A 12385-nucleotide genomic window follows, 5' to 3' on the forward strand; every position below is an offset into this window, starting at 1 on the left:
GACGCACGGCTCTCGACCGTCGCCTCTCCCGAGTCCGTACGGGAGTTGCAGCGATGAGACAAGACTAACTACCAATTGGATACCACGAAATTGGGGAGAAAAAGGGGTAAAGTTTAAAAATGTTAAAAAAATTAAAAAAAGATTATTGAGGAGTGATGGGTTTCACTTACATGAAGGAAAGTTGGACTGAACAGTTCTCATTATTTGACAAACTTTACTAATTTGAATAAAAAAGCCATTTAGCTTTTCTGCCATGGTAGCACTGTAGCTTATTACAGGTGCTGTATATTTGAATGTTTTTGTTATTTCAGCCAATGATGTTTGAATATCCAGTGCCCTTTTCACTTTTGATAATTTATTTTTACTGTGATCTTATATTTGATATAGGTCATCATGATACTGTTTTGTTCATTTTATACTTTTATTTAATGAATAGTGTGTCACCCCATTCTGCCACATGGAGTTATATCATGGAGTTTGTCAATGATGAGATGGGATCATTTTATGAATTCCTTTGAGCCATGTAGGAGAATACTACATTGCTAATCACAAGTTCAAATAAACATGCTACCCTAAAACTGTGTGCCAGAAGTGCTTTTTTTGTCCCTCCCCTCTCTGCTGACTGAATCAAGGCAACACAATGCAATGAAGGTTTCCCCAGACACTGATTAGTTCTGGACTCAAAACCTCTGCAATGAACACAAACTGCAAAGTTATTTAGGCCACAGGGTGGTGACATAGTGACTCACTTTCGATTAATAAAATCATGCATCAATGTCAAGATTCCGGCCATAATTTTGTAAGCCTTCACACAAGTGGGATCTGCATACAATATATTGTTAACTCTTCCTGTTTGAGATGTTTTTATTGGATCATACAATTGCAATGCTTCTCCAGGAGGTATAATATATCAATTATACAAATGTTTTATTACACACAATCTATTGATACAATTATTTTCCATATACATAAGTATAAGAAACTCATGCACATAGTGGTCTATGGTTGAGCATATATGCACCATCTTGGCCATCAGTGTCTGTTCCATTATCAGTTCAAACAAAGCTAGTATTTAAAAAATATTCTGTAACATTCAACGTTTATATAATTCATTTCTCGTTTTGAATTCTATTCCTGTGTTACAATGCATATACATTACAATATCACAAAATAAAAAAGGCCAGTATTCATATTTTCCCTTTAATACAAAATAATTTGCTGTTGATGATTAATACTACATACACTTATTTTGAGTCTGAGCAAGTCTCCATACTCAATGTTACAGCACACACACACACACACACACACACACACACACACACACACACTCAATCCTTTTATGCATGTGTCTTTTTCTCCCCAAGCCTGACCTTCTGTGCTCATAAAAACAGACACAAGACAGTGTCTCTCCGCTCCAGTTTACTGACTATACTCTCAAGTGACAGAGGTTGATGTTGAGGGTAGGGTTAGAAGCAAAACTGACATGCTTCATTGAAACTGCATTAAATTCAATCCAGCCATTAACATGAACCAGTCCACCAATTTAAAGTGACACAAACCTCCAACTTTTCATATTTAAAATGGTAGTCTTAAGTGCAATATTTAGTTTCTTGGATCGCTAACAAGTCTTGTTCATAACCTAGGTCCTAGGGGAACAACATTACCTTGCTACACATAAACATGTCTGAATACATCAATCAAGAGAGTAAAAACTGGACAGTAGAGTCTTGCAAAAGTAAATGGTATCAAATAACACCAGATTGACTCGAGGGTAGGTTGATCAGTGACATAGCCAAATCCCTTTATTAAATCGAATTGCAAGGTCAGGTTGGTAGCAGTCAATAATATCTACAAAGCTGAACCTAATCATCGTTGAACAATAAGGGAGGGTTGAATGTTCAGGAAAAGGGGTACGGTATGTTGAGCCAACGTTGATCATACACAACATATACCATGACCAAATATTTAAGAGGTCATTATTTCATGGAGTCTGAAGAAACCACATGGAAAAAATGATAAGTTAGGTCCAATTTATTGTGTTAGAGGGGTCATAATTCTTGTATCGAAACCATAGTATGTAATTTTTATATTGTTCTATAAATCAGCTGTAGTCTCTATAATCTTCAATATGAGATCCTAAACTTAGCATGAAAGTGCATCCTTGAAGCAGTGTGGGCTAATTTAGTCAAAATGTTTGCATTGGGGTAAGTTGATCCAATGGAAAGTTTAAGTGTCTCCTTCCGAGGCGCAAAGCAAGGCATTATCACTGGGATATGAGGTGACAGTACAAAGTTTGTTAGGTGTTAAGTCAGTGATAAAAGATTAAAATAAAACAACGCTATTGTGATTGTGTTGAATTTAGTTTGGGTAATAAAGATAGACATGGTTTTAAAAAGGTTGTGGTAATATTTCATTAAGTACACAACTTTGTATGCAGATTAATGTACCCTGTCCCGCAGCTTAACTTACCCCAGGGATACACAACATCCGGAAATATACAGTATCAGTCAAAAGTTTGGACACCTACTATTTTCTACATTGTAGAATAATAGTGAAGATATCAACACTATGAAATAACATATGGAATCCTTTAACCCCCAAAAAAGTGTTAAACATCTTGTATTTTCGATTCTTCAAAGTAGCCACCCTTTGCACACTCTTGGCATTTTCTCAACCAGCTTCATGAGGAATGCTTTTCCAACAGTCTTGAAGGAGTTCCCACATATGCTGAGCACTTGTTGGCTGCATTTCCTTCACTCTGTGGTCTAACTCATCTAAACCATCTCAATTAGGTGGAGGTCAGGTGATTGTGGAGGCCAGGTCATCTGATGCAGCACTCCATCACTCTCCTTTGTCAAATAGCCCTTACACCGCCTGGAGGTGTGTTTTGGGTCATTGTCCTGTTGAAAAACAAATGATAGTGGGACTAAGCGCAAACCAGATGGGATGGTGTACCGCTGCAGAATGCTACGGTAGCCATGCTGGTTAAGTGTGCCTTGAATTCTAAATAAAATCACAGACGGTGTCACCAGCAAAGCACCCCCACACCATCACACCTCCTCCATTTCAAACAAGTGCCTCATCTTACTCATTTGATATGATGACATTTGGGTCTATATCCATCAATTAACTTGTCGGCTTGGGATGTTGACAAGTAGAAACTCTGCTTTTGTATCCAGTCAGTCACAAGTGTTAATGAACAGCCTCAAATACAATTGAAAGCAAACCTTATTTACAATTTCCTTGCAGAGAGTGACCCAAAATCATTACAGCTCAATGGTGTAACCATAATCTTAGTCGCTAAATTCCATGTAATTGACAAAATGGGTCAAATTGTATTTTACATAATATGAAAAGCTATTCCTATGTGGTAAAAGACATACGTTTTAAGAGCTGTGTCTAAAGAGAATTGTCGTGAAGTTTGAAACAAGGAACATGAAAAGGCAAAAAGTGTACTTTGCATTTAGAAAATCTAGTAGCAAATGTTCAATCTAGTATGCCCAGTCAGTTTCTTCTCTTAACTGCATGATGCTACGCAGGTATTCAGCAGTAGTCCGCCATATTTGTTTTACACTCATTTGAGAAGTTAAAATAGATTGAAGAACAGCATATTATTCATTTTATTCTAACTAATTTGGTTCTTCATAATCTAAATTGTCATATCCATCTGCAGGAATGCACAAAGAAGTAAAATCAGGGGATCTAGCACCAGTGTGCCATGACATCTTGTCAAGTCCCCGTTTTGAAAGTGACATCATACAATGGCCTTGATAGGACGTGATAGAGTGAATATAATCTTATCAGAGAAAGACCGATGACTTAAATAGTTGCATTGGAAACCTTTGTAAAAAAAATACACTGATTGAATGTGCAATAGAAAAAATACTAAATACTTCCCAAATGTATGAAATCCAGATCTGTACATATTTTGTATACATATGGAGAATAAAAAACATTTAAATAAAATGTAATTCTGTACACTTCATTAAATAAATTAGCCCTGTGTAGCAACACAGTCCATCTCTTAAGGTCTTACCAATGATCTCACTGCATTTTGAGCAGGTCAAACACTCCATCTTCGATGGCCAATTCAAGCTTTAATCCTCGAGTTAGCTATATCTTTGTGGCATTTGAATCTTTTCATTTTGAAAATCTATGTGAGTAAGTACAGTTGAAGGGTAAAGGGACACTGCACCATGACAGACTGGCACTACACCAGCGAGCCGGCCTGGTTCTGAGCTGGCACCATGATGGGAACCCCTCCCATGCGGGAAATGTTGGACGCGGTCACGACAGTGGGCAGAGGTGCCGGGCGCGGGGCTGGACGTGCTGTCCGGGACTGGGTATAGCTCTGTGGGTGCTGGGTTCTGGGACTAACGTTGGCACTGGGTGCTGCAGAATTAGACAGTTGCCCGCGGGTCAGGGTTGTATCAGTGTTGTAGCTGTAGCCCGGCAGGGCGTGGCCATGGGTGGGTGTGGAGGCTCCATCGCGCAGCCCAAGGCGGTAGCCAGAGACGCTGCCTGTGGCAGTGATGATGGAGGTGGTGTCAGAGGGAGGGCGGTGGGGATATAGCTGGGAAGAGGGCTCCCTCTGGTGGGGCCTGTTGGCGGTAGTGATGGAGGAGAGTGTGCCATTTTTGGAGACCACGTCCGAGCCAGAGCCGCCGCTCTTGGCCCACGAGACGCGCTTGGGCGCCTGAGCGTCCTCCCTGGGGGTGGAGAGGAGGAAGAGAAGGGGTGAGAGACTGGCTGACATCCATTTGGCATACGCACACCTTCATGTCACAGGTATATAACAGTATACATACGGTATGTTCTTTGTATAGTATACTAATATGTGCACATCGATCACCACACACACACACAAGTGAAGGTAAGTCTAACTTGATGTCATTGGCCAGGTCCTCCTCAGAGTCTCTCCTTCTCCTCAGGAGACCAACGAGGAAGAGGATGATGAAGATTAAGCCCAGCACCGAGCCCACCGTGGCCCCAGCAATCATCCCTGCATTGGTCGCTGGGGAAACACACAACATTAAAAACACACTTGCACTACAGATCTGTGGTATAGTACTTCTCTCCAGGGGAAATTAAATAAATACACTGTTTAGATGCTGTAGTAATTTAGCCTTTGTGGTCCAAAAGATAATAAAACTATGGCAGCATCATGTTATTTGTACATTAGTTTTGTTCTTACATTCACTCAATACCCAGCTCTCTTAACCCAACAGTACATGTACAGCAGCCTGTGACTGTTCAGTCTTCTTCAATGACTAGGTAGAGATCTGTCTTTGTGGCAATGTAAAGATAAAAACGTACAGACAGAAAAGACAATTAATCCTCTAAATTAAATGTCAATTTAATTAACAGAGTAGCACCAACCAATGTCCCTTTTCCACCAAATTGAGGTTTCCTTTAAAGAAGCTTAATTGCATTTTTTGTCTGTAGTCTGTAATTTTATACTGTAGTCTCCCAGCAAACTAAGGAAAGAAATGTTAGGTGGTAATAGATAACAGAAATAGATAGCTACCACGTGTAGGAATTGACAGATAGACACACCGTGTGTGTGTGTGTGTGGATATAGTACCAGTCAAAAGTTGACACACGTACTCATTCAAGGGTTTATTTGTACTATTTTCTAATAATACTGAAGACATCAAAACTATGTAATAACACATATGGAATCATGTAGTAACCAAAAAGTCTTAAATCAAAATGTATTCCATATTTTAGATTCTGCCAAGTACACCACCCGGCCTTGACAGCTTTGCACACACTTGTCATTATCTCAATCAGCTTCATGAGGTAGTCACCAGGAAAACATTTCAATTAACAGGTGTGCCTTGTTAAAAGTTCATTTGTGGAATTTCTTTCCTTCTTAATGCATTTGAGCCAATCAGTTGTGACAAGGTAGGGGTGGTATACAGAATATAGCCCTATGCTATTTGGTAAAATAGCCCTATTTGGTAAAATAGCCCTATTTGGTAAAATAGCAAGTCCATATTATGGCAAGAACAGCTCAAATAAGCAAAGAGAAAAGACAGACCATCATTACTTTAAGACATGAAGGTCAGTCAATCCGTAAAATTTCAACATCTTTAAAAGTTTCAAGTGCAGTGTCAAAAAACATGAAGCACTATGATGAAAGTGGCTCTCAGGACCGCTACAGGAAAGGAAGACCCAGAATTCCTTCTGCTGCAGAGGATAAGTTCATTAGAGAGCTGCCAGCCTCAGAAATTTCAGCCCAAATAAATGCTTCACAGAGTTCAAGTAACAGACACATCATCAACTGTTCAAAAGAGACTGCGTGAATCAGACCTTCATGGTCGAATTGCTGCAAAGAAACCACTACTAAAAGGACACCAATAAGAAGAAGAGACTTGCTTTGGCCACAAAACACAAGAAATGGACATTAGACCAGTGAAAATCTGTCCTTTGGTCTGATGAGTCCAAATTTGAGATTTTCTTTCCAACCGCCGTGTCTTTGTGAGACGCAGAGTAGGTGACCGGATCTCCGCATGTGTGGTTCCCACTGTGAAACATGGAGGTGGTGGTGTGATGATGCTTTGCTGGTGACACTGATTTATTTAGAATTCAAGGCACACTTACCCAGCATGGCTACCACAGTGTTCTGCAGCGATACGCCATCCCATCTGGTTTGCACTTAGTGTGACTATCATTTGTTTTTTTAAGTGCACATTAAATGAAGGAAAACTCCATTTAAGTGAGGGCAGTGAATCAGTCCCAATTAAAATGCGTTCTTAATGACTTGCTCTGGATATCTGCATGCTCTGGTTTTCAAAGCCGTTTCACGTACCAGGTGCCAACTGTTTTAGGAAGCACATTTCTCTACAATCTGACTGGCCCACATAGTGTATAGTGAGTCGTGTGTGTCCAGTGTTGCACTATAAAAGTACGTACAGGTGATGACCTCCAGGTTGAGGTAGCATCTCTTTGTGCCGGCCGTGTTGCTGGCCAAACACACGTACTTCCCCGACATGTTGCTGCTCAGGTTGCTCAGCTTCAGGGTGCCTGTCTTCTCATCTGTAACACACACATAACCCCATCAGTGGTGGTCGTGCCATTCAGGGAGGATGATTATTTGTATAAGCATGGCCTTATTTCTATTACAGCATATTGGATGACTGTCATTCATATTCCATTCACCCAGCTCAACCTAACATCGATAGGTTTAGGCTTCTACATGACACTCATTTTCCCTATACCTATCATGAGGTTGCTACAACCTAGCCTATGAATTAAAAACACAGTTCACTTTCATAGCAGTCACATAACAGCATAATTCCCTTTGGTCGTTTTATTCCTTCTCTTACCTTTTCAATTCGCTTATGGACTTCAGTGCACAACACATCAGCTTTCTGTGACCAGCCGGGAAAAAAACATTTCCAAGCCAAATCTTCATATTATAACCACGATAAACAGCCTGTTGTTGTTGTTAATATGGTGACGTCAGTCAACATAGCTACTAAAATGAATGCTCTAGTAAACCACATGCAATCATGCAGTACAGTGTACAGTCAGCAGTAAGCAGTTACACAGGTGGGTCTCGTGGCAATATATTAATAAAACCAAAAGCTTACGTTTACTTGGAAGAGTTCCAGTGTTGGATAGCCATAGCCAGCTAGCTAACATAGCATCCCTCACTGTGGGAGCCGGGACTTTGAGTATGCAAAATTAGCTCGCTGAATTCACTAGCTAAGTGAAAGTGTAAAAACAAATCTCTCGCTTCTCCTTCATTTTTTAATAAATTCAATTTGTTCAAAACTGTTAAATTGTCTTCTCTGAGTCAACTACTTACATTTTATGCACTGCAATGCTAGCTAGCTGTAGCTTATGCTTTCAGCACTACATTAATTCTCTGATCTTTAAAATTGGGTAGACAACATGTCAGTTCATGCTGCAAGAGCTCTGATAGGTTGAAGGATGTCCTCCGGAAGTTGTCATAATTCATGTGTAAGTCTATGGAAGGGGGTGAGAATCATGAGCCTCCTAGGTTTTGTATTGAAGTCAATGTACCCAGAGGACAGAAAGGAGCTGTCCTCTGGCTACACCATGGTGCTACCCTACAGAGTGATGTTGATGCTACTATAGACCTTCATTGCAAAACAGTGTGTTTTAATAAATTATTTGGTGACGTGAATATATGTAGTATAGTGTTATCTAAAAAGGGTAACTTAATGTTTCACTATTTTTATGAAATTCACTGAGGATGGTCCTCCCCTTACTCCTCTGAGGAGCCTCCACTGACACCCATACAGTGTCCATATTAGGACAGCATAGTCAGTCCTGCCACTTCTGCGGCTGTCCTTATATGGAAACTGTGCATTGATTATATGCGCTTTTTCCTCATCATTCAATCACCACTAACCAGAAAATTCAAATGTACCAAACAATGTGGGATTACTTATCCAATTCTTGCACCCCATAAATGACAGGAAATACATTATCTAAGTATGGGAACACTGACTATGGGTTTGGGAAAAAAGTGGATTTGAGCAGTCACATTAGGATGCAACCTTGTGTGCTTCAATCTCATCCTAAACAGATTAGCCCCTAAATCTCCAAGTCAAAACAAAAACAGAACAATGACACAGCTATGCCTACTGAAACTATGATTTGTTTATGCACAATCCTTTTGATTGCCTGTTCCATTTCACATTAAGTGTCCTTAAATCCACATTGATACAGTTGAAGTATTCCTGACAATTCCTGACATTTAATCCTAGTAAAAATTCCCTGTCTTTTATCATTTGGGATCACCAGTTTATTTTAAGAATGTGAAATGTCAGAATAGTAGATCGAAGGATTTATTTCAGCTTTTATTGCTTTCATCACATTCCCAGTGGGTCAGAAGTTTACATACACTCAATTAGTATTTGGTAGCATTGCCTTTAAATTGTTTAACTTGGGTCAAACATTTTGGGTAGCCTTCCACAACCTTCCCACAATAAGTTGGGTGAATTTTGGTCCATTCCTCCTGACAGAGCTGGTGCTGGTCCATTCCTACTGATGGAGCTGGTGTAACTGAGTCAGGTTTGTAGGCCTCCTTGCTCGCACACGCTTTTTCAGTTCTGCCCACAAATTGTCTACAGTACTGAGGTCAGGGCTTTGTGATGGCCACTCCAATACCTTGACTTTGTTGTCCCGAAGCCATTTTTTCACAACTTTGGAAGTATGCTTGGGGTCATTGTCCATTTGGAAGACCCATTTGCGACCAAGCTTTAACTTCCTGACTGATGTCTTGATGTTGCTTCAATATATCCACATAATTTTCCTCCTCATGATGCCATCTATTTTGTGAAGTGCAAAGTCCCTCCTGCAGCAAAGCACCCCAACAACAGGATGCTGCCACCCCCGTACTTCACGGTTGGGATGGTGTTCTTCGGCTTGCAAGCTTCCCCCTTTTTCCTCCAAACATAATGATTGTCATTATGGCCAAACAGTTTTATTTTTGTTTCATCAGACCAGAGGACATTTCCCCCCAAAATACGATCTTTGTCCCCATGTGAAGTTGCAAACCGTAGTCTGGCTTTTTAATGGAGGTTTTGGAGCAGTGGCTTCTTCCTTGCTGAGCGTCCTTTCAGGTTAAGTCGATATAGGACTTTTTTTACTGTGGATATAGATACTTTTGTAGCCATTTCCTCCAGCATCTACACAAGGTCCTTTGCTGTTGTTCTGAGATTGATTTACACTTTTCTCACCAAAGTACATTAATCTCTAGGAGACGGAACGCGTCTCCTTCCTGAGTGCTATGACGGCTGCGTGGTCCCATGGTGTTTATACTTGGGTACTATTGTTTCAGGCGTTTGGAAATTGCTCCCAAGGATGAACCAGACTTGTGGAGGTCTAAAACAAATTCTGAGGGCTGATTTCTTTAGATTTTCTCATGAAGTCAAACAAATAGGCACTGAGTTTTAAGGTAGGCCCTGCAATACATCTCCAATTGACTCAAATTATGTCAATTAGCCTATCAGAAGCTTCTAAAGCGAAGACATAATTTTCTGGAATTTTCCAAGCTGTTTAAAGGCACAGTCAACTTAGTGTATGTAAACTTCTGACCCACTAGAATTGTGATACAGTGAGGTATAAGTGAAATAATCTGTCTGTAAAAAATTGTTGGAAAAATTACTTATGTCATGAACAAAGTAGATGTCCTAAGCAAAAAAACTATAGTTTGTTAACAAGAAATTTGTGGATTGGTTGAAAAACAAGTTAATGACTTAATGACTCCAACCTAAGTGTATATAAACTTCCGACTTCAACTGTATATGGCAGCCACACACACGTTTGTATAGTGTATTACAAAGTACAGAGTGATACAACACACTCATAACCATTATACCCTGTTGGTTGTGTACAATACATAGTACCTGTAACTTTAGGACACAACGTAAAGTGAGACCTTATTGCCTCAATTCAAATGTAACTTTTTCAAAATCCCTTTTTCATTTGCAAAATTATACCCTCTGCTTTATCATTACATTTGCTTATGGTATATACTGTATACATTTCTTATCCAGAGCAACTCACATTACGTGCTCACAACAACTTGGCTGAATGATATACTATTACAGTACTCTAAGTCTTATCAAACTGCAGAAAGAGAGCAAGCTCTCCCTGAAATACAGTACATTTATAATAAATACACAATTTCTGGGTAAACAAAAGGTTTTGCTTATGATGTTGGTTAATAAAGTTAGAACTCCATGTTTCAGATGTCAGACTGCAGTTAGTTACTCACTGAGCATGGGAGAGAAGAAGACTTCAGATGTGGGGCTGGTCTTCTGCCACTTGTACATGGGGATGGGCTTGCCTGACTTGGACTTGCAGCTCAGCGTGACGTTGCCTTTCAGAACTGGCTTCCCAGACAGAGCGCACTCTGGTACAGCAGGAGGGACTGAGATATAGGAGAGAGGTTGAACATTTGTGATGAGATGCTAAGTTACAGTATTTGAATAATGATAGATAAAAGAATGCTAAGGATTTAGGGTAGTGGCAAACAGTGAAACTATTGTGTGAAGATGCATACAGGAACGTATGTACAGGTATGCGGGTGCGCATGTACTGTATGCGGGTATATGTGCAAGTACAGCACATCTGTAAGTGTGTGTCTTATCAGCATTTGATCATATACAGTGCTTTCAGAAAGTATTCATACCCCTCGACTTATTCCACATTTTGTTAGGTTATAGCCAGAATTCAAAATTGATGCAATTTAGCAAATGTATTGAAAATTAAAGAGAGAAATCTCATTTTAGATAAGTATTCACACCCGAGTAAATACTTTGTAGAAGCACCTTTGGCGCCAATTACAACTTTGAATCATCTTGGCTATGTCTGTATCAGCTTTGCACATCTGTATTTTGCAATTTTCTCCCATTCTTCCTTAACAGAGCTTAAGAAAATCTGTAAATTATTTTACCTTTATTTAACCAGGTAGGCTAGTTGAGAACAAGTTCTCATTTGCAACTGCGACCTGGCCAAGATAAAGCGTAGCAATTCGACACATACAACAACACAGAGTGCAAATGAGGTAAATTAAGGATTAGATGGGGTGTGGCGGTGAACAGCAATCTTCAAGTCTTCCACAGATTTTCAATGGGATTCAAGACTGGGCAATGTCTGGGTCACGCAAGGACTTTCAAATTCTTGTTCTGAAGCCATTCCAGCATTGCTTTGGCTCCATGCTTGGGGTCATTGTCCTGTTGGAATGTAAATATTCACCCCAGTCTAAGGTAGTTTGCACTCTGAAGCAGGTTTTCATCAAGGATTTGCCTATATTTGTCTCCATTCATTGTTCCCTCTATCCAGTCTCCCAATTCCTGCCTCTGATGATGAAGCCATGCTTCACGGAAGGGATTGTGTTTGACAGGTGATGAGCTGTGCCTAGTTCAAGACATAGCCCTTTGCATTCAGGCCAAATATTTACATTTTTGTCTCTTCAGACAATCTTTGCCTTACGCTCAGTGTCTTTCACTTGTCTTTTTTGCAAACTCCAGGCGTGCTGCGATATGCCATTTTCTCAGGAGTGGCTTCCGTCTGGCCACTCTCCCATAAAGCCCAGATTGGTGAAGTGCTGCAGATAACACCCCCCCCCCAATTAAGGAGACAACTGTGCCCTTGGAAACTTTCAACACTCAAGAAATTGTTTCATATTCTTCCCCAGATATACAGTACCAGTCAGGGGGTATACAGAAGATAGCCATATTTGGTGAAAGAGCAAGTCCATATTATAGCAAGAACAGCTTAAACAAGCAAAGAGAAATGACTGTCCATCATTCCTTTAAGACATGTCAGTCAACCCAGAAAAATTCAAGAACTTTAAAAGTTTCAAGTGCAGTGTCAAAAACCGTCAAGTACTATGATG

At 40.1% G+C, this 12385-nt stretch overlaps 1 protein-coding gene across 2 annotated transcripts in view; it reads right to left on the reverse strand.

Annotated features, from left to right (window-relative positions):
- Nucleotides 1-2844: 2844 nt before the first annotated feature.
- Nucleotides 2845-12385, reverse strand: part of LOC112228448 (endothelial cell-selective adhesion molecule) — a 58952-nt gene continuing 49411 nt past the window's right edge. The window contains exons 4-8 of one of the 2 annotated variants that reach the window (XR_002950041.2): nucleotides 10760-10915; nucleotides 6919-7041; nucleotides 4885-5014; nucleotides 4037-4709; nucleotides 2845-2900 (exon numbers count right to left, since the gene is read on the reverse strand). Coding sequence is in view for 1 of the 2 variants with exons in the window: in XM_024393777.2 (XP_024249545.1) it covers nucleotides 4211-4709; nucleotides 4885-5014; nucleotides 6919-7041; nucleotides 10760-10915 (908 nt within the window). In the remaining variant the exon portion in view is untranslated. Of the gene's footprint in view, nucleotides 2901-2964; nucleotides 4710-4884; nucleotides 5015-6918; nucleotides 7042-10759; nucleotides 10916-12385 lie in introns of those variants that run through there. The other variant, XM_024393777.2, reaches the window with a different exon arrangement.

Source organism: Oncorhynchus tshawytscha, linkage group LG30 (genome assembly GCF_018296145.1).
Source record: "Oncorhynchus tshawytscha isolate Ot180627B linkage group LG30, Otsh_v2.0, whole genome shotgun sequence".
NCBI classification, from domain to species: domain Eukaryota; kingdom Metazoa; phylum Chordata; class Actinopteri; order Salmoniformes; family Salmonidae; genus Oncorhynchus; species Oncorhynchus tshawytscha.